General features: G+C 50.9%; 1 protein-coding gene across 1 annotated transcript; it reads left to right on the top strand.

Annotated features, from left to right (window-relative positions):
* The first annotated feature begins 32 nt into the window (after positions 1–32).
* Positions 33–26,366, top strand: LOC121171081 (protein HEG homolog 1-like). The gene is made up of 4 exons (XM_041002564.1): positions 33–388; positions 20,749–21,045; positions 22,695–22,922; positions 26,245–26,366. Exons 1-4 carry the CDS (start codon positions 100–102, stop codon positions 26,364–26,366), a joined length of 936 nt encoding a protein of 311 aa, XP_040858498.1. The 5' UTR covers positions 33–99.
* Positions 26,367–26,632: the final 266 nt, after the last annotated feature.

Below are 26,632 nucleotides of genomic sequence, written 5' to 3'. Positions count from 1 at the left end.
CCCACTTCGCTCACTTCCCGACCCCGCGTCCCTCGCGCCCGCGGCTGCCCCGCGCTCGCCCCGCGCGCCGGGCATGTGAGCGCGGGCGGCGCCGCCACCATGGCCTCGCTGCGCGCCTCGCGGTGGCCGCCGCCGCCGCTCCTGCTGCTGCTGCTGCTGCTGCTACCGACGATGGTCCCCGGCGGGACGCGGGGCCAGCCGGCCAGCCCCGTGCCTGGCACGCCCCTGACCGGCGCCTGGATGCCTCAGACCCCCGAGGGCGGCCCTGAGTGGGGGCCAGAGCATCGTGACGGGCCCACGCCCCCAGACCCCAGGCAAACTGCCCCGGGGCTGGGCGCCCCAACACGGCGGGGACACCCGGGTCTGGTCCCCCGAGGCCGGAGCACGGGTGAGTAAGAAGCCGGCTGGGCGCTGCACAAGCCTGGAGCAGGCGGGTGAGGGGTGGGGGTCGCGTCCCCAGCCCTTTTAGGCCCTTCGGCGCTGCGCGACCCTGGCGTGCGTGCGTGGGGACCCTGAGGTTGGGAGGCAGGGAAGCTTATGCAGGTGGCTGCCCCGGGGGTGTGACCATCCTGTCTGCTACCCATCTTTTAGAAGCAAACTTATTACGGTGGGGGTGCCCTTCGTCCACCCCTCCCGCTGTGGGACCAGGGGAAGGGGAGGGGGAACGGACCCCCGCGTGGCCGTGTCCCGCCTTGGGGCTGGTGTCCGGCCGCTGACCGGTGCCATTCTCTTTTCCCCCACTATACAACGCAGTTGGCCTCTCCAGGTACAGAGCTCAACTTTTCAAACCTAAATAACGTATTTCTTCATGGAAGGGTTTTTGTGCAGAGGACCTTAGCCAGGACAAAGGATGTAGTTTGGAACCAAATCATCCACTAGTTCTACTCTGAAGCAGAGGAACTGGGGCGTGGTTAGGGTGTGTGTGTGTTTGTGTGTGTGCAAGGTTGAACACCCTCTTCCCCTCCCAAGACAAACCCGCACACAGGACCCTTCATGTCTGGGACATCCGCCCACCTCCTTCTCTGGGAGCTGCTTCTCTAGGCGAGGCCACTGCCTGTCCCATCCCTGCTACCTTTAGCGGCCAAGGTCCTCCTTTGGGTCTGGAAAGAAAAGCAAAGAACTAAAGTGGAACCCCAAAGGCAGTGCCATTGTGGCCCGTCGAGATTGTCTCTTTTGGGCTCAGTTTCTCCATCTGCAAAATGGAAGTCATGAGCCCCCTTCCCGCTAGGCCTTCTAGTGATGATGTGACAAAATGAAAGTAAAAGGTGAGTGGAAAGTGCTTTGAAGAGAGTCCCTCCCGCGCTGGAGGGAGTGGGTGTCTTCCTGTTAGTGACATGGAGGTGGCCTGGAGAGGCCAGGCTCTTGGCAGGTGTGCCAAGTCGTTGGTGTTAAGTTTCACGCGTCGCAGAAGCTTTCTGCTGTGCGGAGGAGCTGGCTGTAGCCCACCCAGGGGCGCTCCCTGAACTCAGGGAAGACACTTGGTCCTTGTGAATTGGCAACTCGCTGGTGTGAGATTGGGAAACCGAGGAATACCGAGCGGCAGTGAATGGAAAAAGACACTGTTCCAAAGGGCTGCGGGAGCCAGGGCCCCTTGGGACCTTGACTTTAGGCGACTCCCAACACTGTTGGAGTGTCCGCAGGAAAGGGGCCCAGATCATAAACGAAAACATTTCCTGACTTTCTCTGGCTGCAGCAGTAACGCAGGAGCACTCAAGGCTGGAGTGTGGCCGTGAGCCTTTATATGCAGAAAATGGGGTGCGGGAGTGGACTCTTCAACAGGGGCACCGGGAGGCTGGGGTAGTTTCCCCTGGCTGATATTTCAGATCTCCTTGGCCCACAGGCCCTGGCCTTGTTAGGGAGGGCGTGAAAGGGATGGTGAGATGGGGGAATTGGGGGTGTCCCTGATGAGTGAGGCTGTGCAGGAGTCTCCTTTCTTCTTCACAGCTGGGAAACCCCACAGATCCTGGATGGGGGTTACAGAGTGGTAAAGAATCAGGACCTCAAGTGACCCTCACTGTCCTCGTAGCCATGGCAGGTGACTGTTGGTCTGGCCTTGGCAGCCTCTCCCAGTGTGATCTGATGTGGGGAGGTACAGTGTGAGCATAATGGAGACTTTGGGTACAGGAGGCCCTGGCCAGAATGCACTGGAGAGTCCCAGAAAGCAGGGAGGGAGGGGGCGAGGTAGAAGATCGTTGTCCTTCTCTTAGCTAAGGTGCCCATTCTTCCGGTGGCTCCACCAAGGCTGCTCAAGCAGTGCCTGGGCTTCAGCTGGCCCAAGCCCCAGTGTCAGGTGGAACTTTGGAAATGGGAGAGCAGAGGAGAGAAGAAACTGATGGCTTGCTGCAGACCGAATATGGCTAAGCACCCAGGCAGGACCTATGCTTGTTGTCTGATAGTGACGCCAGCAAAGTCAGGGAGGGAGAGCAAATACACAACAAAGGAGAGAACCCGTGGTCAAGTCAGCGATCCAAGGGGCGTGATGGTCAGGAGTTTATATTTTGTTACCAGGTATCCCTTGGGTTCTGGCACTTGTCTCACAAAACAGCAGGTCTCAAGGCTGAAAGAAGGGCCTCTGAGAGGTGAGCCACATTGTATCCCGTGCAGATGTCGCCCTTGCCAGATGTCACCCTCCCCAGCACCCCTGACAGATGGCCCTCCAGGCCCCGCACCAGTGCTTTTGTATTTGCTACTCAGGAGCCCTTCATTTGATGGCTGGCAAAATCACCTGTGTCTTCTTGTGGCTATGGGGCGCTGGTGGTCAGCATCTGGCCCTTGGGGCTTGGGCCTCCAAATATTGAGGGTACTTCCAGAAGCTAGTGGAAAATGCAGTTTAGGCTGCTGCCAGATACTTTGAAATCCATGCATAGTTCTTCTGCAGTGTGTATCAACTTTTTGAAGATCTCTCACAGACTGGTGTCCTTTGCAAGGACCAGAAATGTTCTTTTCTTCCCTGGAGGGCAGGGAAGGGGGGCTGTTTCTAGCCCTTGTGGCAGAATGTAGGGTTCTCAACACTGTGTTCCATGTGTGGTTGTGTGTGCCTGTATCAGACTGGAGAGTAGCCCCCTGTTCGTGAGGCCATTGTTGAACTTTTGTATCCAATTGTTACTCTCCCCATTGTCCCCATTGTCCCTGCACTTACTGCAGGTGTTTGGGCCCAAGGTGATGGATGCTGAAATCCATAGGGTCTCTTTTTCTGCCTGTGTGTTCTTGCTGCTCAAGGCTTCCCAGCCACAGTTCTAAACTGAGCACTGAGTTGATATGCCTTGATTTTGCACTCCAGAGGTCTCGCTTTCATTGTGAAATCTGCAGATGAAGGTCAGGGAGGGGGGGAGGCTTAAATCATAATGCAAATCAGTGCAGAAGGGAAGAACTTTCCCACCCAAAGGGGAAATGACGGCCAGCAGCTAAGCAGCCAGTCCAAGGAAGAATAATCTTAGAAAAATGCAGCTCCCTCGGGGAAAGGAACTGCCTTGAGCTCAGCCCCTTTCTGAGCTGTTAAATAGCTGTCCCCTGAATTGCTCTAACTTTGTGGGCCAAGTTCGTCATTGAACTTGGCTGCTGGGAGAGCCAGCATGGCAAGGTGCGGTGAAGGCTGGGTTAGACAAGAGCAGCCCCACGAGGATGAGGAAAGTGCCACCTGTCTGTGGGGTCGGGGTAGGTTCCTGAGAAACCCACTGGCTTCCAGAGGGGTGCCCTCTATAGGAGTGTGGGCATAGGGATTCACCAGGGCACTTTGAGTACTGTGTGGCATCATCACCATTGTTCTGTGCTTATATCACTTCCCCAGGCCTGTGTGTGCAAATGCCCAACTGATGTCTTTGCTCCGGAGCAGAATGGTGTGGACAGAGGGACTCTCAAAGGGATTTGATGCCCGTGTTGGTCGTTATGGTCTCCGAGGCCATGGCAGCAACAGCGAGTCCCTGCAGTGGTCCCCACACCTTCCAGCAGCCCTGCCCAGCTGGCTGCAAGTCGTCCCTGATTGCAGATGCTTCAGAAAGAAGCCCCCAGGGACAGATGGCAGTGTGGTTTCCAAAGTCACTCACCACCCCCTCCATTGGCTCCCTCCTTCCCTCGCTCTGCCTCCTCCTGTGTGAGAAGATCTCTGGTGTCACAAAGACTCCTCAAGGAACTGGCAGGGACATGCACACACGACTTTGCTCCTTGTGTAGACTCGTAACTTGGAATGCGTGTGTGGGTGGGTGCATTAGTTGGCCCTTATCCCACCCAGCTCTCAAAACACTCAAGGAGGGATGGCATTTCCTTCTGACAAGCATGGACACCGAAGGCTGGTGGGGTCAGGTTACACCACACACAGGGTAGGCAGGATTTATGACCAAATCTGCTTGCACACTCGACAGTCGTGTAGAATCTCCGTTTGCTTCTCTGTAAAATGGAGCCGTGGTTGTGCTGGATGGCTCAGGTACCACCCCCTACCCCCGCCTTCTCAGCATCTCTTCCTCATCCTCAGGCTCCTGCCTTTTTTGTAGAGATTAGGGACCATGATTAGGGTTTGGGGAGAGCTCTGGAGACGGCATTGGGGACGACCCACAGAGTAGAAATCCTGGTTTCCATATATATATATATTTTTTTAATTGTGCAAGAGCATATGTTTTTCTGCATGTAGAAAAAAATACATTTTGGATAGAGATTGTGAATGCAGCCCTCCTTACACACTGATCCACAGGCTGCTGTGCCAGAGGTGGCCGCACTGCTGGTCAGCCAAGCTGAGATGGCTGACTTTATGCGTGAGCTCTTTCCTGAGAACGCTGTGGCAGGGGCTGCTGTCACAAGGCGGTTGCTACAAGTACTTTCTCAGCACTAAGAGAGGGCAAAGGGGACCCCACTCAGAAGCTCTGATTCCCCCCCTTCTCACACACCTGCTGGCCGTCCGACCCGCGAGGGCAGAGAGGAAGCTGTTACCATCCCGCCTGCTCCCTTGCCTTTTGCTGGAGAGTGGCAGATGTCCCCGACTACGTCACATGGGACTGCTTTGTACATCCGGAAGTGCTCACCAAGTCCTCGCCGTGCTGGGAATTGCTGTGCCAGCTGACGTGGAAGTTATGTTCATCCATGCACCCTCTCCATCCCCCACGCCCTCCTGCTGTGAGCACCCGTCTTGTTGGGATCACAGACATCAACCCTGTAAAAAGTGAAGACTCATAAGCCAAGAAAGTGAGTGATTCAGAAGCCAAGAAAGGGCCTCAAATGACCGTACTGACCAGGGCAGTGGTGCAGATGGAGATGGCTCAGCTGTGGCAGGCAGAGCTGGAGAATCCAGGGAGGCCATGCCGACGTGGTCCGGCCGAGAGTTCGGGAGGTCGCTGGCGTCAGCAAACTCTCCCAGGTTGAAGACGGCAGGTGTTTAGGATGTGGGTGACCCACAGGCAGGCAGGCCAGAGGAGAGGACTCTGAGGAATGAGCTGCTGGGCTCGGCAGGCCCTGGAGCAGCGGAAGGAAGGCCTGGGGAGGAGGCGCTGCCGCTCAGGGCCTGCTGGGATGCAGGTTCCCTACGTCCACCCCGGGGAGGCAGCCGCTGAGCACGCTGGCCCACTGTTCCCGTGTGCTTGCTGTCGGGGCCGTGTGGGTGCCACACAGACAGACCTGTCCGCCCAGCGGGGGCTGCAGGTAGCGGGAGGCATCGGGAAGAGATAGAAAACAGGACACAAGCAGGCTTGGTGGACAGCCGAGTATGTGGAACTGACCTTGAGGGAAGCCAGGGCCAAGTTCCGCCTGGAGAGGCAGTGTGGTCTGATCCTAAAATGTGACTCAGGTCGGTTCACTCGGGCGCAAAGCCCTCGCAGAGTTGGTGTGGTCGTGAGAGTTAGCCCTCCGCCCCCACATCACTGCACACGCCACCTGGGCTGCCTATTTGTGCTGCACTTTTCACCTCGGGTGATTTTTACTTTTTATTTTATTTTTAAAAAATATTTGTTTATTTTTGTTGCAAAATCAGATACACAGAGAGGAGGAGAGACAGAGAGGAAGATCTTCTATCTGATGATTCACTCCTGGAGTAACTTCAATGGCTGGTGCTGTGCCAATCCAGAGCCAGGAGCCAGGAAATTCCTCCAGGTCTCCCACACAGGTACAGGGTCCCAAGGCTTTGAGCCATCCTTGACGGCTTTCCCAGGCCACAAGCAGGGAGCAGGATGGGAAGTGGAGCTGCCAGGATGGGAACCGGTGCCCATATGGGTTCCTGGCACGTTCAAGGCGAGGACTTCAGCTGCTAGGCCACTGCACTGGGCCCAATTTTTACTTTTTATTTTTAAAAATGTATTTATTTTTATTCAAAAAGATATACAGAGAGGAAGAGAGACAGAGAGGAAGATCTTCCGCCTACTGATTCACTCCCTAAGTGGCCACAGTGGCCGGAGCTGAACCGATCTGAAGCCAGGAGCCAGGAGCTTCTTCCAGGTCTCCCTCACATGTGCAGGATCCCAAGGCTTTGGACTGTCCTACACTGCTTTCCCAGACCACAAGCAGAGAGCTAGATGGGAGGGGGGCCACCAGGACATGAACCGACACCCATATGGGATCCTGGCAGCTTGCAAGGTGAGGACTTTTAGCTGCTAGGCTACCACACTGGACCCCTCAGGTGATTTTTAAATATGAAGCAAATGCTTTTCTGTCTGGAGACTCTTTAGGCAGAAGATGGGGAGGGAGAAAGGCCACTGTGGCCAGATCAGATCAAGGCCACAAGAACCAGAGCCAGGAGTTGCCTGCAGGTGCCTTGGAGGGTCCTGCAGCAGCTCCCAGATGACCACGTGGCGTACTCAGGCTGTTCGATGTCCTAAGGAGCCAGAAAGACCATCTGCAAGTCTGCAGGACTTGCTAGAAAAGGACATGGTCCTTAGGCTCCAGGATGCTTGGCCTGCATTGAACGGCACCAGCTTTCCTGCCTTGTCAAAGCGTTTGGGGATAGCTTACAGGTCACATGGCATGGCGGGCAAGGGTTTCCGTTCCCAGTTCCTGGGGTGACGTAGGGCAAGTCTCTGACCTCAGCAGGAACCTGCTCCCCACCACTCCCTGCCCCCCAATCTCTGTAGGGAAGGAGCTGAGCTCCTGGACCGAACAAACGTAGATTTGAGAAGTTGACATGTCTGTGAGTAAGTTGGAAGGTGAAGACCAGAGAGGAAGGACAGTGACAGGAAGAGGGCAGAGGCCAAGGTCAAGCCCTCCACGTGGCTCTGCCTCTGTCCATGGAGCTCACACTGCCGAACCAGAGGAGATAGCAACAGCTACATAGGAGAGAGACACCTCATGGTGACCTACTGGGGTTCATGGTGCGAGTGGTTCCAGTGGTGACCAGGTGCCAGGCCAACACAAAAAACCACCCCCATTTTCCTTCCCTGGGTGGAAGGGGGAGATGGAAACGGCTTCAGCCTGTGCCAGCCTCACTCAAGGAAATCCCTAGAATGTTCTTTCCATCCTTAGCACAGAGAGCCAGATTTGAGGGTTTGAAGTCAGAACAACTTGGTACACTGTCCCTTGTCTGCGGAGACCAGCTGAAGGCACAGGGAGCCATGAGGATGGGATCCTGAGGGCGCGTGAGGCGTTGGGACTCACCGATGAGCCTTGGAAAAGCAGGCATGCCTGGACTTCTGGGGCCGCGGTGTGTCCTCCCGCAGATGACAACCCCCCCCCCGGCGCTGCCAGTGCGCAAAGTATCTGCGATCGACCTCATCCTGGATCTCCCTGTGGGGTCACCTGTCACATCTCCCAAAACGTTGTGTGCGTTGTGCATGGAAGTTCCATCCATTCTCCAAAATAATCCAAAGGCAGCTGGCGAGAATGTTCTGCTTAGCTCTGTGGAAAGTCAGTGAATCAGTTCGAGCCATTAACAGCATTGTTAGAATAAGTGCTTTCTTCTCAAGCACCTGCCCTTTCCCTGAGAGGTGTAGACTCCCTGGGGTAGGTGAATGCTGTGGTTGCTGAGCGATTCTCTGGGAGAGTCCTGCCTTGCAGCAGTGGACAGAGATGGCAGTGGTGGCCCGGGGGCCATCAGAAGACCTCTGGTCTTGCTGCTGGCATTGGGAAGCTGCTTCATGTCACTAGGTCTCTCTCTATATATAAGATGTATGTATGTGTTTATGAGACAGAGATCCTCCACCTGCTGGCTTATTCCCCAAATGGCCACGATGGCCAGGCTAGGCTAGGCTGAAGCCAGAAGCCTGGGACTGCATCTGGGTCTCCCTTGTGGTTAGTAGGGGCTGAAGCACTAGGAGCATCTGCTGCTGTGTATGCCAGGTGCATTCGCAGGGAGCTGGACCAGAAGTGGAGCAGCTGGGAATCGAACCAGTGCCCACATGGGCTGCTGGTGTTGCAGGAGGTTGGCCCAGTCTGCTGCACTACAATCCTGGCCACTGGTCTGTAGGTGTAGTCATGTTCAAAAGAGGTGTGGTGACATCTGTGTTGCTGCTAATAAGACTCACAAGGCTTTTGGAAGAGAAGCAAATAGGATTAAGGCCGTGAAGGCACTTGTAAAGATAGGTCCGAGTGATTGTAATCTTAGGGCAGTGAACTAAGACCTTGGAAAAGTTCCTTAAGCCCTGAGCCGGTTTCCACGTCTGTGAGACGGTTTCCTGGTGGCATTGTCAGGGTGAAATTAATCAGCCCGTATCGGCATGCCTTGTATACGCGCACACCCGAGTGTGTGTTAGGTGTTAGAGTGACTTGTCGCCCTGGGCTGCAGCTGTCTCCGAGTGCTGCTTTTCTTCGTCCCAGCAGATCTGCTCCCTGGTCAGCTGTGTCCAGGCGTTCACGTGTGTTTGTATGGACTGGCAGCAGTTGTAAATGCAGGTACCTGTGCCCCCACAGCAGCCCTCTGTTGGTTGGAGATGCCCTGGCGCCCATTCACGCACTCAAGTGCAGGCAGTGACCACGCAGGAGGGATACCACTGCCGTCCTTGGAATCCTGCCTCCCCGGGGGAGGCGCCCGCCCACCCAGCCCTTGGTGGGGGTGGTGAATGGGGAGGGGTCGCTCTGTCCCTTGGGTCATTCACTCTCCACGTGTTGAGTTCTTGTTGGCAGGTTTTTGTAGTGCTTCGTTTTCCCCTCCTTTACTTTTCATTCTTTCGGTAGTTTTGTAATCTATTTTTTTAAAATCAGAACTGGGTTTGAGTCTCATTTTACTGCTTGCTGGGTAACTCTGGGCAGATGACCTCATGTTGCTGGAAACACAGAAACACAGTGTTAACAAGGGGGCAGCCTCAGAGGACCAGGGTGACAGTGCGCTTGTGACTTGCTCAGCCGTGTGACCACATGGGTCAAATGCTGTATGTGTTTCTGCTGAGATAATAAACCATGATGCTGCTGCTGCACACTATAGTAGTCAGGTAATGACAGCTGGTATTGGCCTTTTCCTGTGTGTCTTCCCCATCTCCTCTTTGTTGGAATTCCCTGGCTTTGCTTGCCCCCCAGCCCCACACTTTCCTTCTTTCTGTTTTATTTCTCTCCGTAGGTTCCCTCCTCCTTCTGTTTTTTTTTTTCTTTACTGACTGCCTTTTTTTTTTTTTTTTAGATTGTGATGCTGTTTGATTCTAGAATGTCAGGGTTCCCTATCTCCTTGCAGAAGGTGTCATCACAAACTTTTTTCTGCTTTTCCCCCTCAGCTATATTTTAGGGGTTCTTCCTGGGGTTCCCCTCGAGGCCTCTTCCCTGCTGTAGCTATAGTGTCTCCTAATTCACCGTGGGAAATGTCCCTGAAGAATCCTGCATCCCTGATTCCCTCCTGGGTGCAGGCAGCTTCCCAGAGCTTGTAAAATCAGTTCTGGAGCAGAATGCAGGAGAGCCAGCTAGCGCTACCACCTCCCCTGTCGCCCTGTCCTGCCTGCCCTGTCCTGCCTGCCCTGCCCCGCCTGTCCCCTACACTGCTGTTGCTGCTGGCCCGCCCACGTTTCTGGCTCACCTCCCCCCCCTTCTTCCTCCCTGCCCCATCACTACTCTTCTCCCCCTTTCCTCCTCGGATCCAGGATGTTGTTTTCCTTGCCTTTTGATTGTCTCACTAACCTGGCAGGTCTCCTTTGGTGGAGCCCTGCCACCAGCTAGCTTCCTGTCTGGGAGTGAGCGAGGTTACAGTGACCACGCAGGAGGGCAGGTGCCCCTCCTCTAGCCCTGTGCCCTGGGCCTCCTCAGCCACGCGTGACCTGAGAGCTGCTGGCCTTGCTTCTTTCTCATGGGGGCCCCTGAGCTTTAAAAAAAACAAAAAACAAAAAAAACCTCTTTTTGTGCTCTGTGGAGCTTTTGTTTTTCAAAGGACCAGAGGGGCCAGGAAAAATAGGGATAGCAAGGTGAAGTGTCCTCCAGAAACCTGGTGACACCCCCCAACTCTCCTACCCCACCCGCAGGCACACACACAAAGCCTTTTGTTCCTTTATTGAGCGGAAGGGCAATCTTCTGACCTTCGACCCTAGGGCTTTTTTCTCAAGGCCTTTATTTTTAAATGTATAGAATTATTTTTAAAGTTAAGTGCCGAGGTCACATCAAGGTCCTTTATCCTTCTCTGCTGCCCAGAGGGGCCAGTTCTGTTTCTGGAAGGCTGACCCCTGACCCTGTCTTCCAAGCCTGGGCTTGGTCCCATTAGGTCTATCTTTTCTCCCCGGAGGATGCTAGGGCTTGAACAAAAGCCAACACCCTCTGTGGAGTGCCGGAGGGGGAAGGGCCGTGTGCCTGGTAAACCCTACACTTGACACACTAGGAAATTCTTGCCAGAGGCTTTGAAAAATCCCATGCCTGCATCTCGCAAGTCCAGACACTTCCCACTGGGTAGGAGCTTGCTTTGGGCTGCTCCTTTCAGACTAAGAAGCAGGAAGGAAATGAAACTCGCCGAGAGCCCCCGGACTGGCCAGCTCCAAGGGCCGAGCCTTTTGTTCCCACAAACGCATTTGGCTCCCGAAGGTCCTCCACCCAGAATCATTACATCCGCAGCCGTTTTTTCAAAACACAGCCCAGAGTGGCCCAGCTGAGTGGGTGGCTGCCTTTCTAGGGGATATGAGAGCCCCCTTCCCCTTGTACCCCCCCCTACGGTTCCTGCCCGGCCCCAGAATATCCCACTGCTGCCCATCCGGCCTGGAATCCCCCTAGCTGGAAGGGAAGGGCACGCGGGTCCTAGCCGTGAAAGGACCCCACTCTCTGGAGGAGAGCCTGGTGGCAGTGTGACAAGGTGGGTTTCTTGAGCCAGCCTGTCTTCCCAGGCACTTGACCCAAAACAGGAGCATCACAGAGATTTATCTACTGTTCAGCTCCCATACAAACAGTAAGCTCCTGAAGGCAGATTCTGTCTCATCTTTGTAATCCTCACAGTGTCTTACTTATAGTGAGTGTTCAGTAAATACGTATTTTTATTATGAAAAGTGCAGAAGGTGGGACGTAGCATTTTGAGCATATATTTCAGTGGTGATGAGTGATGAGTGCAATCACGCCATGGTTCGCCATCACCGCCACCTGTTCTCCCAGAAACTTCCCATCATCCCACATTAAGTCATAACTCCCCATCCCTCCCCCACCCCGGCGCAATGACCTCCCTGCTACTCACTGTGTTTGTGATTTTCCTGTTCTGGGTAACTCATATGGGTTAACAAGGTATTCCTTTAGCTGTCAGTCAGAACGCCCCCTTTCCCAGGTTGCACCTGCTTCATTGGGACCTAGAATTTATGGAAATGTCATAAAACTCCCAGGTGCCTTCAGACACATAAAGGCATCATCCCTACCTCGTAAAAGAGGCTGTGGCGCGAGTCCTCTCTTTTACAAGGGACCTTGGTTGCAGGTGCTAAACAGGTGTTTTCCGTGCCCGTACCCTTCAGACAGCCCATACTCACACGTCAACGCACATTTTCTCCTGCGCTGTTGAGTAGATCCCTTTCCTATTGGTGCCTGGAATAGAGACTGAATTACAACCATGCCCACAGCAGTGTCAGTGGAGTGATACCATTCTGTCCTGTGCCTCACCTGCATCGTTTACAGTAACGTTTCAGGGTTCACCCCTGTGGAAGTACATTTTTTATTTTTTAGAATGAGAAGTAACACTGCAGGTCCATGTATTTGTCATAAATCGGTTCACTTTGTCCCAGAAGGGATTCCAAGCAGCAGAAGCCTGCCCAGGGGGCTGGGGGTGGGGCCAGGCGGCTGGGGCAGAGTCACAGATGCGGCTGGTGCTTGGAGAGCTCCATGGTGCATGGGAAGCGCCAGGATCACCACCTTCGTCCCAGTGTGTGGCAGGGGAGCTCTCTGTCTTGTTTGACTGCAGTGCCTTCTGGGAGGATGTGATGACGGAGAAGGGGGCCAGTGAGACTTTGCGGCAGCCATCTCACATGCGCTAGTAATTGATGGACAGTTTGTGGCTCGAGCCCACAGACAGCTTTGGAGGTGGCTCGGTGCGCTTGGCGATCTCCTGGTAGCGCAGCTGTAGCTTCACCTGCAGGTTTTGCTGTGGGAGGCGGTGGGGGAAGAATAGAAAGAGACAGGGCCAGGTCAGGCTGCAGCTCACCCCAGGACGGAAGAGGGCAAAAGAGGCAGGGACGACTTCAGGGTAGGGGAAAAGTGGACAGAAGGACGCGGATTGGAGCCCTGCAGAGAAAAGCTGGGATCTAGTGCCATGGGCTGGGAGGCTCAGGTGGGTCTGGAACCACAGGCTGGAAGGCCTAGGGGGTTCTGGGACCACAGAGGGCCCAAGGGGAGCCCAGACCTGAGAGGGGAGCAGGTACGTCGTGGATTGTAAGGGCTCACAGGCCGCCAAGTTCCCTGTGGAAGCACATCTAATTTCAGTAACTTTCAAAAGCATTTCAGAGGCACAGGCTGAAGGGGAGCCCATAGTCCAGTGGTTCACTTCCCAGATACCCACACAACTGGGACTGAACCAAGCCGAAGTGGGGAGATGGGAATGTGGCTTGGTAACCAGGTGGCAGGAACTCAGCTGAGCCAAGGCCACTGCCTCCCAGGGTCTGTATTAGCAGGAAGCTGGAGTCAGGAGCCAGAGCTGGGTATGGAATCTAGTCATTCTGATGAGGGACGTGATGGAATTTTCCAGCATGTTCCAATGCCCACATGGTATGTATATACCCTGTTTGTCTGTCCATGCACCAGTTGGCCACCATTAGTTACTGCCACCTTTTTGCTATCACGCACAATGCTGCTATGTACATGGATGCAGAAGGGTCTGTTCCTGCTCTCATTTCTTTGGCGGTATACCAGATGGCTGGATCCCAGAAGACCTCTCAGATTCTGAGGCATTGCCATTATTTTTCCACAGTAGCTGCATCATTTTCCATTCTTAACCAGCCAGGTGTGAGGGTACCACAGTGCCCCTTGCACACCTTTGTAAGTCTCTTTTCTCCCTACCCCATGTAAGCAGATGACCCCTCATTCCCCTTCTGGCCTGGGAAACAGTAGAAGATGGACCAAAGTCCCTTGGGACCCTGTGGGAGTCCTAGAAGAAGCTCCTGGCTCCTGGCTTCTGATCGACTCAGCTCTGGCCATTGTGGCCCTTGGAGAGTGAACCAGCAGATGGAAGGTCTTTTCTGTTTCTTTTTCTCTCTGTACATCTCTCTTTCCAATGAAAGTAGATAAATCGTTTTTCAAAGAAAAATCACAAACCTACTCTCCTGTTACTGGTACCTACCACAGTGTAGGTACAAGGCACCACCCCCTTTGTTCTCCGAAAGTGGATCCCAGGGAGACGGCAGGGGAGAGGTGAGAACAGGAACTCTGTAGCTAGGGATGCTTGTCTGTCTCCTTGTTTCAGACCCTTAGCCTGGTGACCTTAGCCTGGGCAGAGGGACCTTTCCCTTCAGCCTCAGAGCGACACCCTGCAGAGGCCACCTGTGGCCTCTCCTGGCCCCCTCTCAGGACTCCCCGCCCCTGCGGCCCCCGTGTTTCCCTACATCCTATCCCTGTCTTTGCACGTAGGTCTGCACCTCTGGTTCCTCTCCTCCCTCCGCATCCACATTTTCCCTTGGGTCAGTCCTTGCCCAGCTTTCCCTCGCCCGTGCCATCTGCTGCCCATCCTTCCTCCTAGTCTACAGCTCTGGCTGTTGGAACCGCCCGCAGCCAACCGGCGTTTTCACCTTGCAGTTGATCACAGCACCCCAAACTTCACACTTCTGAATCAGACTTTTCTTTGTCCCCCAAACTCAGCGCCCCATGCTGGCTCTGCTCACTCTGCTCCTCCTTCTTTTGCCTCTGTCTGAAAATCATCCCTAGAGTTAGGAGCTGGTTGAGAGCTCTTGCTCAGTCTCCTGGCTAATACCATGCAGCTGTTGTGGAACCATGTCCGGCTGCCTCCGAAGTGCGTGTAATTAGGTGCCTTACAAGTCTCTTAAAGGCCAGTGTGGGGTGGTGCTAAAGGCCGAGGGCTTTATTAAAGCCAACGGGACTGTTTTTGGCTTCGTTTTGCCAGACACTGCCAGCGAGCGAGTAAGATTAGGTGCAGGTGGTATCTACCGCAGGGGTCGTGCATGACCTGGAAACATGGCTTCCTTCCTTGTTCTGCCCCACGTCTTCCCCCAGGTGCCCTAGGAGTGCAGCACCCCTCAGCTGGACCAGGCTCTCTGAGCATTAAATGAGAGGATGTGTGGAAAGGCATGGAAGGCACCAAATGGATGCGGCTGAGACCTGAATTCAGATGCAGGGGCTCCTTCTTTGTCCATGTGCCCCTGGAGTACAAACTCAGAGCTGGCGCTTGCCAGGGCAGGGTGGAGGGTGGGCACTCTGAGAGGAAGTGACCTCTTTGCATGACACTCCCTGTACCCTCTGACTCCAGTGCTCAGAAACAATGCGGGCTTAAAAAAAAAAATCCCAACTCACTGGGGGCGGGGCTTTGGCTGGTCAGCAGCTGCTCATTAGGAAATCCTATTCTGGGGCCGCGCCCGCCCCTGTCCCTGTTGACGCCAGCTCCCTAGGCAGACCCTTCTGGACACTGAGACGCCACCCTGGTGACAGTTGGCAGGGTGTGGGGAGGAAGCCAGGCCAAGCAACAAAATGCTCTTGTTAACTTCTTCTCCATTCATAGTTCAAGGGAAAGCCATGGCCTGATGGGACGGTGGGAAGACAGTGCAGAGGGGAGGGTGGTATTGTTGACTCAAAAGAGAATCTGAGAAATGGTCCATGGCATCTGCAGCGTGAGGCCAGTGGCAGGGCACACCCAGGTGAGGGAGTTTGAGGGGTCCCTTTGGGCGGCTAGCCTGGGCTCAGGCAGCAGCACCTGCCTCTTCTGAGCCTCTGGGGGACTGCTTGTGGGTGTCTTGAGGAGGGATGTGGGGCATGGTTCTGCTCCGTCCCAATTCCAAGCCCCTGACACCTCACCTGCAGGTTATCTGTCCCTATCGTGTCCTGTCCACTTGACCCTGGGTTCCTCTGGGTGCTGAACAGGGAGCCACACCATGAACAGAATTTGCTGAAGAACTCAGGACCTCATTGTCAAGGGCATCCTTGACTTTGATAAATAGTTCAACTGCCGATGTTCCCGGGACAAAGCACGGGAGAGTGGAAAGCAGGTGGAGGCTCAGACTCAAACCAGAGCTTGGGTGGCAGTGCGGACGGACTTGGGAAGGGCCTGGGGCTGCTGCCTGCCCGACCTCGGTGGTTCATTAACCGTTTCCTAAGGAAGTTCACCGGCAGCAAAAGAGCTAGGCTGGCCGTAAGTCTGTTGAACAGCTATAACCTGCTTAGTCCTCACTGTGTACCACTCACTGGACTCCCCAGTTCACTGCTAGAAAGTTCTATGAACCAACCTTGTATTTAAGGCCTGCAGACCTGAAGGAGCAGTCTGGTGGATCAGAGACAGCCCATTACAGGCTGGCTTCTCCAGAACTCCACACATGGGGCCCTTTTGTTCTTTTTCTTAGGAAAGGTTCTACTGGATCTGTTAGAACAGCATGAGATCATATCAGACATAATATTGGGTAATTATGTTTGTATTCAGTGATCCAGGATGAGTGTACTACATACTAAAATGGTGATGCAATTTGGTTACTTCTGTAAATTGCTTAAAGCTTTATTTAAAAAGGCCAAGAGAATGCCCGTGTAGTAGCTTAGCAGCTTAAGCCCTTGCCTCACATGCACCAGGATCCCATATGGGTGCGGGTTCAAATCCCGGCGGCCCTACGTTCCATCCAGCTCCCTGCTTGTGGCCTGGGAAAGCAGTGGAGGACAGCCCAAAGAGACCTGGAAGAGGCTCCTGACTCCTGGCTTCGGATCGGTGTAACTCTGGCCATCATGGCCACTTGGGAGTGAATCAGTGGACAGAAGATCTTCCTCTCTGTCTTTCCTCTTCTCTGTATATCCGACTTTCCAATAAAAATAAAGCAAATCTTACAAAAAAAAAAAAACCCGACCAAGAGAAAACAGGGGTGGCAGAGATATCCCATCCACTGGTTCATCCTTAGTGTCTGTAGCTGGTGCGGAAGCCCGAAGCTAGGTATGCCATGTGGGTAGCATGGACCCAAGTACTTGAGAACCGTCACCTGTTGCCTTGTAGGATGCACATTAACAGGAACTAGAGGCAGGACTGAAACTCAGCCATTCCAGGATGGGGGACGTGGCATATCAAGCACTGTGCCCAGGGCCTGCCCATGTTGTCTGGGAGACGTACATATGTCTTAGGGGTTTGGAAAGTTCTTTGTGCATTAAGGATGCTAACATTTTTTAAACACAGATCAAAGTTCCTTGAAAGGCAAAGGGAGGGACAGACAGAACTTTTTTTTTTTTTAGAAGATTTATTTATTTATTGAAAGTCAGATATACAGAGAGGAGGAGAGACAGAGAGGAAGATCTTCCATCTGATGATTCACTCCCCAAGTGAGCACAGTGGCCGATGCTATGCCGATCCGAAGCCAGGAGCCAGGAACTTCTTCTGGGTAAGAAGTGGAACATACCAGCTCAGTGGGACTGAGCAGGTGCCTATGGGATGTTACACTGCAGGTGAGGGGTTGTCCTGCAGCACTGGTGCCATGATGAGATACTCACAGCAGCCTTCTCTTGCACCTTGTGATTCTGGTCTGCCCTCTTCAGGCATACATGCTGTGCTTATTATTTGTTCTATGTTTGTTTATTAACCCCACAAATGAGAAGTTATTGTTACTACTCTACAAATTCAGTGTTTCTTTAGACATACGTACACATCAACCATCTTCTTTGCTCATTTTTTCTTCTGGCGTTTTATATTTGGGATCGATTTTTCTTCTGCTTAAGATAAATCCTCTGTCATTTTCTTTAAGAAAGTGATTGATAAACTCAGTTTTGACTTAAAATGTTTTCATTTGAAAGATAACTTCAAGATGATCTTGAAAGATAGTTTTGCAGAGCCTCCAATTATGTTTCATCTTTTAATAACTGAAAATATTCATCTACATTGACTGTTGTTGTTACTATTGAGAAATCAGCTGTTAAACTATTATCTTTTATAGATGGCTTGCCATTCTTTTCCTGTGGTTGCTTCTTTAGAATTCTGTTTCTTTTCAATGTATTTGAAAGGCAGAGAAACAAAGATCTTCCATCTGCAGCTCCTCTTGTCAAATGCCTGCCACCCAGGGCTGGGCTAGGATAGAGCCAGATGCCTGGAGCTCAGTCCTGGCCTGCCTCCCGAGTGGTGGTGGCCCAGCTGCTTGAGCACATTAGCAGGAAACTGGAAGCAGAAACAGAGCTGAGACTTGAACCCAGGTACTCCAGTGAGGAATGTGCTTCTCCATGTGTCGTCCCAAGTCCTGCACCAAGTAACCTGCTGCTCTTCTAGTTGGTTTTTAACGATTTTTAAAAAGATTTATTTACCTTTACTTGAAAGGCAAAATTACATAGAAAAGGAGAGAGAGAATTTCCATCTGCTGGTTCACTCCCCAAATGGGAGCAATGGCCAGAGTTAGGCTATTATGAAAATTTTTTTTTCATCTGTAAAGCTTCTGTACAGGAAAGGAAACAGAGTGAAGAGGCAACCAATGGAATGGGAGGATATCGTTATATACCACACAATTGATAAGGGACTAATATCCAGGATTTACAAAGAGCTTCAGAAACCCTGGGACAGTTAAAAAAAACTGTGAAGAAATGGGTGAAGGAAATGAACAAATTGTTCTTTCTCAAAAGAACAGATTGAAATGACTAACAGACATATGAAAAGATGCTCAGGCTCCCTAGCCGTCAAGGAGACACAAATAAAAACCACATTGAGGTTCCACCTAATTGCAGTGAGGTTGACCTACATTCAGAACTCTACTAACAATGCCTGCTGGCATGGATGTGGGGGAAAGGTGTCTCCTTCGCTGCTGGTGGGAGTGTGAGTAAGCACAACCACTGTGGAAATCAGTAAGGAGAATGCATAGAGAACTCCAAATAAACCTGCCATATGACCCAGCTATCCCACTCCTAGAAATATACTCAAAAGAAATGAGAACTGCATATGAGAAGGGGATCTGTAATCCTGAATTTGCAGCAGCACAATCTACAATAGCAAAGACATGGAAACAACTCAGATGCCTGTCCAAAGAGGAGTGGCTAAAGAAACTGGTACATCTAGGTACATCTACTCCATGGGATACTACTCAGCCATTAAAAAGAATCAAATTATACTGTTTGCATCCAAATGATCTCAACTAGAGATCATTATACTCAGTGAAATAAGTCAATCCTAAAAGGACAAATACCATATGTTCCCTCAGATACAAGGCTGCCTTCATGGAAATTGTAAGATCAATAACCATTTCAATACTGTTTTTGCTGCAAACCGTGGGGTTTGATATTTTCGTTTTTATTTTCATTTCTTTGAGATAATTTCTTTTCTCTTATTAAATTTTTCACCGACTCATAGATCATACAATAGCATCAATTTCCCCAAGAAGATTTTGTGTTTTCTTTTTCATTTCTTCATCGACACATTGGTTTCTCAGTAGCATGTTACTTAACTCCATGGTGTTGTAAACTTTTTGTTTTAACTTTACTCTTGTTGTTGACTTTGTCTCATGGCTTCTCGTTTAATTGAATGTGTAGTAAATGGCATAATAGGTACTGTCATATCCAGATATGAAGACACAATGCAGTATGCATCTCTGCTTCCAAATAAAAGATGGACTCCCAATGAAACTGTTGGACATTTCTTTACAATTGGATGCTAGACTGTCTGCCGTTGCCTGTACCAGCAATCTCAGGACACACTTAAATAACAGAATGATAGACTTATGACTGCTTATGAAGGAATATAATATTGTAATAATATGGGGGAAATCAGTTGGGGGGAGGGAACTTAGAGGGGAGGGAGGGAATTCCTTGACCTTATGGAATTTTACCATAAAATTTAAAATAAAGTAGAAAAACAACAGCACTGCAGAGCCAGGTCCGTTGCTTGCCCCTCTGCAGGCAGATTTGGTGTAGCTTACACATACCCACAGTACAGGCCTCAGGAGTCCCAGTCCTCCACAATGATTCCTTTTTACATTCACTTTTTTAGAGGTTTTGGTTTTTTTCCCCTCCCATCTCCTTCCTCTCCGTGGCTAATAAAATGAAAATTCAAGGTCACAAATGTTGAGCAAGTGCCCAGGGCCGCTGCCAGCTTCTGTCTTGGCTCACCTCTCTGTATCCTAGTCTTGCTTCAATTTTGGCCTCAGAAGATTTGATTCTTCCTTTACCAACTCAGCAATGCATTCAGAAATATTATTTTAAAAAATACCGTAGTCAGCGTTTTTCGTTGCTGATAGAGGCGGGGTGATTGAGGATACTGCAGGATCATTGTCTGCTTTGAGTTTTTTGGTTGGTGTTGTTTGGAGTTCCTTTCCTCCAGGGAGAGGGCATGGGTCTGCGGCTGACCATTCTTTTTCTCCTGAGAGCTGCAGAGGGACTCCTCTGAGCCGCTGGGGACTGGGCCTTCTGCTGCTGTCCTCTGGTGACGACCCTCAGGGCTGACCTCACGCCTGGCTGGAGCCTGTGACAGCTCCCCTCCAGCTCGTGCCTCGGCACAGTTTTGGATCATGGATTCTGAGTCCCTTCTCCCTCCTCATAACCACTTGTTTCTGGTTTCCTTCAACAGTAATTTCTCTCTTCTCTTGCCCAGTTTATCAAGAGGAGAAAGTGTCCTGAATCCCTTTCATCACCTGTCGGCTTGCTGGCAGCTCACCCTGAACAAAGGCAACATGCCCTGTGGCCAACTGTTGCCCCCAACTCCAGGGTCCCAAGCCCAACTTGGAGATAACTTCTGGACTACCCCCACCCTATTTTTAGCTGAGGGTGGGGCTGGGGCTGGGCTCTGAGGAGGCCAGATGTCTGAGTGGCTCCCTCCCCCTTCAGGAAACTTCAGGTTAATTTATCACCTACAGGAAACACAATAGGAGTCACAGAAACAGTCGTTCTCAAAGGATGTGCACCTTTTTTTTTTTTTAAGTTTCAAAATGAGACTGTTAGAAATTTTTAAGTTATTTAGATGGATTATGCTTTGTGGTTCACTTGATCTTTTGGGAAGTGCGGGGTCTCATTTGTCACTGTGTGTTCCGGCAGGTGCCCAGCATGTGCACAGTTCGATCCAGGCTGCAGGTTCCACTGCTGCAACGTCTGCTCGTGGCTGTGTTCCCTTTGCCACCTAATTCATCAGGATAGAATTTCATCCCTACAGAGATTTTCAGCAGTGCCCACAGCCCCCGCTTCTTGTAAGCAGCAGGAGAAATACTGCCATATCGAAAGAATGCAAGCGCTATTTCCAAGGAGCCGTGGCAGTCTTTTTAAACTTCATTTTAACAGCTGGCAAGTTCTCACAGGTGCATTTTCTTATTGTTTCAGCAACTGTAAGGAACCACTGGCAGTCAAGCAGTACCGAACCCCAGCTAGAGAACCTTGCTGCTTCTCCGACGCAAGAGGACTTTGCAACAGTGGCTTCCAGGGAGGGGATGATGGGCCAGACCTCCAGACAGAGCCAGGCAGCTGCTTCCAGAGCACCTGAGATCCTCACTCTTCTAACTGGAGCAGCAGATGCTGAGGCAAGGACCGGCTCTTCCAGTGCAACAGATTTCCCCACTTCTCCCGTGGGACACCTGCCTGACTCAGCAACAGCTCTGACATCACAGAGTAGCACCTTCGGTGAGTTGGTGCTGATGGAGGCTCATTTCATTCACCTGTGTCCGGTCTAAGAAAAACAAATTTCTGCCACCCCCATCTCCCAGATTTGTTGAGTGGCCTGGCGGATGCTGCAGTGTCTGTATTCCAGGCGCAGGCACCCTGCCACACGCACACTGATCTCAGAGGCACAGGTGGTGGGATGTGTGGCTGTGACAGCCAGGTGCCTTTCTGTGAATGTGGTTTTAGTCTGTTGATGTAGCTCAGATGGTGGTTCTTGCTCCAATCTACACAGCCTTACAGGTTACCTACTTTTAGCAAAGGATTTTGAAAAAGGGTTGGGGAACAGCGAGTAAAATTGACAGAAACCTAGAGCAGATTGTGTACCTACTATACACCTGTCTGTTCTCTCAGTCCTTACTGCCGGCCGATGAGGTCCTGTTATTCTCATCTTGGGCATTTGGAAACAAGTCCAGGGATAGTCATTAACCCTGCCTGTATAGGTCTTTTTTTAAAGAGTGAGCTGGCATTTGAGCCTGCATCCGAGGTGAGGTGGGAAGCCCAGACAGTGTGAGTGAAGATACAGAGAAAGACGAGGGAGACCTCCTCGTGGGATAGTAAACCCAGCACAGTACCCCACCCCCACAGAGAGGCCTAGTTGTGCCCAGAGCAGCAGCTAGGACAGTGGTATGATGGGATCGGGGACACTCCCAGAAGACCTTGCAAACCAGGCACTTGGTCTATGCTGTGGTCAGAAGAATCCCTGCAGGGTTTTACAGCAGGACTGACTTCGTTCAGTTGAATGTAGGGAGGATTCACCTGGCAGGTGGGTATACGGTGTCCGCTGTGGAGGCAGGGAGAGGAAGAGAACCTGGAGGCCCAGGACCACCAAGGCTGAAGCAGACATCAGGTGCGCTGGTCTGGTGGTCCCAGTGATAAAGAGGAAAATTGATAGGAGCTGGTGAAGACCTGAAGGTAGAAGTCGCCATCCAAGGCTGCTAAGGCCGGGCTGGGGACACTGTCCATGGTCCAGCCGAGCTTGGAAACTCTTGCATGTGACAGTGCCTGGTTTCGTTGTTTTGGCTGAGTATTGGGAGTTGAGTTTATGTTCAGTGCAAGCTATGCGCGAGACCAGCTTTGTGGAGTGTGGGAAGTGACCCATGATGATGAGGCATTGATCTGGTTATAAGCATGTGGTACTTACTTTCAGCCTGCCCTTTTACAGGGAACAGTACCCACAACTGCGCACTCTTGGTGAGATAACAGATTTTTGTTTTTTTAAAGTCTTTACCTTGCTGTGGTGTTTCTTTAGGAGCTTACTTTTCACAGACCAATAATTGCTCTTGTTTTCTTATCATGTCTGGATGCAAGAGCGTCTCAAACACTTGTGCAAAACAATGGAAGTTTATTGATGCAAAAAAAGATTGAGATCCATGCATAGTTCTTTTCCATAAGATACATTTTCCTTTTTTTTTTTTTTTTGAGGACCCTCCTGTATGTGGTTTGAAAAATTTTACAGCCAAATAAACCTATCTTTTTAATTCCAATTTCCCAAGGACTTTGCAGAGTTCCCTTATAATGTTGTCCAAGTCAGAGCCAAGTTTGCTGAAAGATTCTTAGGTCACTTCGAAGTAATTGGCTGCTGGAGGTTAACTGCTGCTTTCTGATTGCAGCTTCGAAGGGGCTTTCCCTGCCGGCCAGCAGTGGTGGCAGCTCCGGGTCGGAAGGAAGCCTCGCCCCTTCTCGCCTGGAGAGCGGAACCTCGCAGGGTTCCACAGAGAGGGAGGGACGGCTCCCAGAAGCTGCCACTGTGCACATCCCAGTGGCTGCTTCGGGGGTTTCCAGCCAGTCCTCCAGAGAAGGGACCGCACCCTCCCGACAGAGACCCTCCTCCTCGGGAGGTGAGCTTTTCCTGCCTTTCTCCTGGACGCGAGCTTCCTCCCCTCCGTCGGACCTTCCCCCAGGTGAGAGCTTCCTGCCTCTGCTTTGGCACTCCAACATCTTCTAGAACGATGGACACAGGGATAAGGCTAACCACACATAGCAGGGACAGAGGAGAGTGGACTTGGAGGAGACATTTGGCAGAGACGGTTTATCTCACTGTGAAAAATGCATATTTCGTGACTGGCGTTGGCAGGTTAAGCTGCTGTCCTGTGACGTCAGCATCCTCTCTGGTTGCTGTGTCAGTCCCAGCTGCTCTACTTCCAATCCAGCTCCCTGTTACTAGCCTGGAAAAGCAGTAAGAGATGGCTCAGATGGTTGAACCCCTGCCACCCATGTGGGAGACCTGGATGGAGGCCCAGCCATTGTGGCCATTTGGAAATAAGTTGGCAGGTGGAAGATCTTTCTGTCTCTCCTCTCTTTGTAACTCTGCCTTTCAAACCATCTTAAAAACCAAGAAATTCACATTGAAGATTTGTGGGGGTTTTTTTTTTTTTTTGCCTGTTTAAGGGGGAAAGTAATAGTGGGTCTGATAGCTATTCAAGACCTTTCTGCTCATCACCTCCTGCCTCTCTCTCTCTCCATTTCCCCCCTCCCTCTCCTTTCCTTCCCCCTCCCTGTTCACACAATAAAGACTCAGTATTGCTGAGCCACATGCTAGGGCGCATGAAATTATGAGCACTGTGCCATTTGATTAGGAGTTACATTCTTATTAATTTGTTATTATAAAAATGTTTCCTTTTGTGGCAAAGAAAATATAGGTATAATTTTTTCCAGGTGCTAGTTTAAAATTAAAAAAAAAGTCCAAGTGCAGCTGTGTGTGAGGCGTGACGTAGTGACGCAGTGGAGCCTCCTCTTCCCTTCCAGTTCCTGCTGGATCAGTTTTGTTTCTGCTCAAGTATTCCATTTCTGTGAGCTTTTCTTTAACCTCTGCGTCCTCAGTGTTGTATCCCTTGTCATACCTGGCCACCCACTCACTGTCTGTAAACTTCAGAACAGGCTGTGCGTAAGACTTTTGTTAGGCTCCCTACTGCCTTGGAACAAAGTTGACCAGAAACAGAGACCAGCGACCCTTGCCATGGCATCGCAGGTCGTTGTTTCCTGTGATGCCGGCATCCCACATGGGTGCTGTTTGAGTCTGGCTGCTCCCCTTCCGATCCAGCTCTCTACAGATGCTCCTGAATAAGCAGCAGAAGATGGTCTAAGTGCCTGGACCTCTGCACCCATGTGGGAGACCCAGAAGAGCTCCAGGCTCCTTGACTTTGACCTGCCTCAGTCTTGGCTGTTGCGGCCAGCTGGAAAGTAAACTAATTGTGAAAGATTCTCTTTCTCTGGTCTCTCCTACTCTTACTGTAACTCATATTTGAAATAAATAAAATCTTTTGAAAAACAAAAGAAGCGGAGACCAACATGTGCCCAAATTCCTTTATAAGACACAACCTACCATGAGCCAAAGAAGAGGTTGGACAGTCTAGACACCTTTCGTGAGTTTGTTCCTGCTGTCCATGTGTGCTGTGTGTGTTTTTATCCTCAAGCCATAGGGAGCAGGGTGGTCAGAAACAGTCTTGGGAAATAGAGACCAGGTTGCTGCAGCAGTTGCTATTTATAGGCCAGGGACTTTTAGAAATACTCCGTAAGACTAGGAGTTTAGGTTCAGGTCATCAAGGTGAAGGTTGTGCCTGGAGCCCCTTTGTGTAAGGGCCTGTTCAAACCAGCAGTTCTTCTGTGTACACTGTGTAGTTTGGGGGATGGGGTCTTCTGATTCTTGTGTTTAGGAGACTGCCTTTTAAGATTATTGATAAACATTGGTTGAACTGTATAAAAGTTATGAACTTTGCCAGCCCTCAGAAATCGGAGCTTGGTGTTTTATAATCAGCTTTACTAAATAGTGGAAAGGAAGAATTTTCTATGAGGCTATGCTTTGATTCTGCCCAGAGTCATATAATATTTATCATTTACATCAGCCCACATCCGTGAGGCATTTGAAAGTCAGTCTATGTGTCCAACTTTTTGACTATAGTCACTTTTCAAAAACTAAAAATAGTATTTGGTCCTCAAATTATTTGAGCTGTTTTCCTTTTTTAGAACCTTATACTTTGAATGTTTGGGGAGTTTCACCAAGCATTTCTCTTGTTAGTGAACTGGGTATTGTCCTAGATAAGGTCCTATTCCACGCTTGCATATTGGATATTACTAAATGCATGCAACCCCAGGCATCTAAGTGTGTCTGAATCCAGCCTTCCAGCCTTGCTTCCTCCCTCGGGAATGTTGAGAACACATGTATGAGGGCTTAGGGCCAAATGAGAAACAAAATCCTGCTTTACTTTGGAAGGTGGCTTAGCACCTGCTAACTCAACAGAGCTCAAAATGCCTCTAGTGTCCCTTTGAATGGAAATGTTGGGGTTTCTGTTATCCCTTTGTGATGACATGAAGCAGGAGCTGTATGCAATCAGGCCGGAGTGCTGAGAAAGAGCCAGCAGGACCAGCCAAGGGCAGATCCAGAGTTGGCCCTGTATGCCTGGCCAGCTCTGCAGACACAAGTGAAGAGCGAGGGCATTGATGCCTGCACCTTTGATGCTTGGCTACTCCACCCGCTGGCATGTGTGACCAGCAAGAAGCCTGGCACTGAGACCAGTCAGTGATGCTGCTCCAGGAGCCTGGCCAGGGGAGGATGTGACTCCTTGTTTGAAATCTGAACGAATTGGACCAGGTGATCTGAAAGGTTCTTTCTAGTTCCAACATTTGTTACTTGACACACATTCAGCCTCTTTATTCTCTTCCTCCTTTCATGTCTCACTCTACTTACACAGAAACACTGTGCAAGACAACCTGTCTCAAGGCTGGGATAGCCAGAAGCTCTGTGCTTACAAAAGGAAAGTGTGCATTTTATGATATTGTTTTCTTTGTATTTGATTTGAGAGGGAGAGGCAGAGAGAGCTCCCATCTTCCAGTTCATTCCCGAGGTATCCTCAGCAGCTAGGGCTGGGCCTTTGCCAAGAGCCAGGCATCTATTCCAGGTCTGAGAGACCAATCACGGTAGCCATCACTGCTGCCTCTCAGGAGCTGAAACCATAAAAGCTGGAGTCGGGAGTGGAAGCTAGGTGTTGAACTTGGGCACTCTGATAAGATGCAAGCTTTCCAGTTGGCATCCTAACCATTAAGCCAAATATACACTCCCAATAATCAAGTTTTAAAAAGATCAGAATCCATTTGAGATTGTTTTTCTGGCTGCTTTACATCATTCTGTGGTTTCCATATTTTCTCTAATGATCATGTATGTAGTATTTGATCCTGAAACTGGGAGTGGGTGGAGTCGACAGAGCAACAAACGGGAAAAAGGGCTCTCTTTTCAGAGCGGAAAGAAAGATGTGAACACTGAATTGTATGAGAGTGGCGGCAATTGAGCACTAAATTTAGTACTGAGCTTCCTGGAAACCAGGGCACAAAGAGAAACCGGATGGGGTATGCGATGATTGCTAGATAAGGTAAACGTACAGCTTTATCCATAGACACAAGTGTTTTTAGGGCAGTTAAGTAAGAACAGTTACATAAAGAATGTCGAGGATCATAATGGAAAATACCTTTAATCCCTGTTTGTGTCAATGGGCGATAATGTTTTTTTAAAAAGAAATGTTTTTATATGGATTCTCCATAGGAGCTGAGAGTCTAA

The sequence above is a fragment of the Ochotona curzoniae genome, unplaced genomic scaffold (assembly GCF_017591425.1).
Source record: "Ochotona curzoniae isolate NIBS_2020 unplaced genomic scaffold, NIBS_Ocur_1.0 scaffold_2587, whole genome shotgun sequence".
Classification (NCBI taxonomy): domain Eukaryota; kingdom Metazoa; phylum Chordata; class Mammalia; order Lagomorpha; family Ochotonidae; genus Ochotona; species Ochotona curzoniae.
The sequence above is the reverse complement of the archived record's forward strand: the minus strand, read 5'-3'. Positions and strand labels throughout refer to the sequence as shown.

Excerpts from the sequence above, each read along its gene's own strand:
- LOC121171081 (XM_041002564.1), top strand. The coding sequence starts at position 100 with ATGGCCTCGCTGCGCGCCTCGCGGTGGCCGCCGCCGCCGCTCCTGCTG. Across the intron at positions 21,046-22,694 it reads ATCACAGAGTAGCACCTTCG|CTTCGAAGGGGCTTTCCCTG; the intron begins GTGAGTTGGTGC and ends TTCTGATTGCAG. Across the intron at positions 22,923-26,244 it reads GAGACCCTCCTCCTCGGGAG|TATTTGATCCTGAAACTGGG; the intron begins GTGAGCTTTTCC and ends TCATGTATGTAG.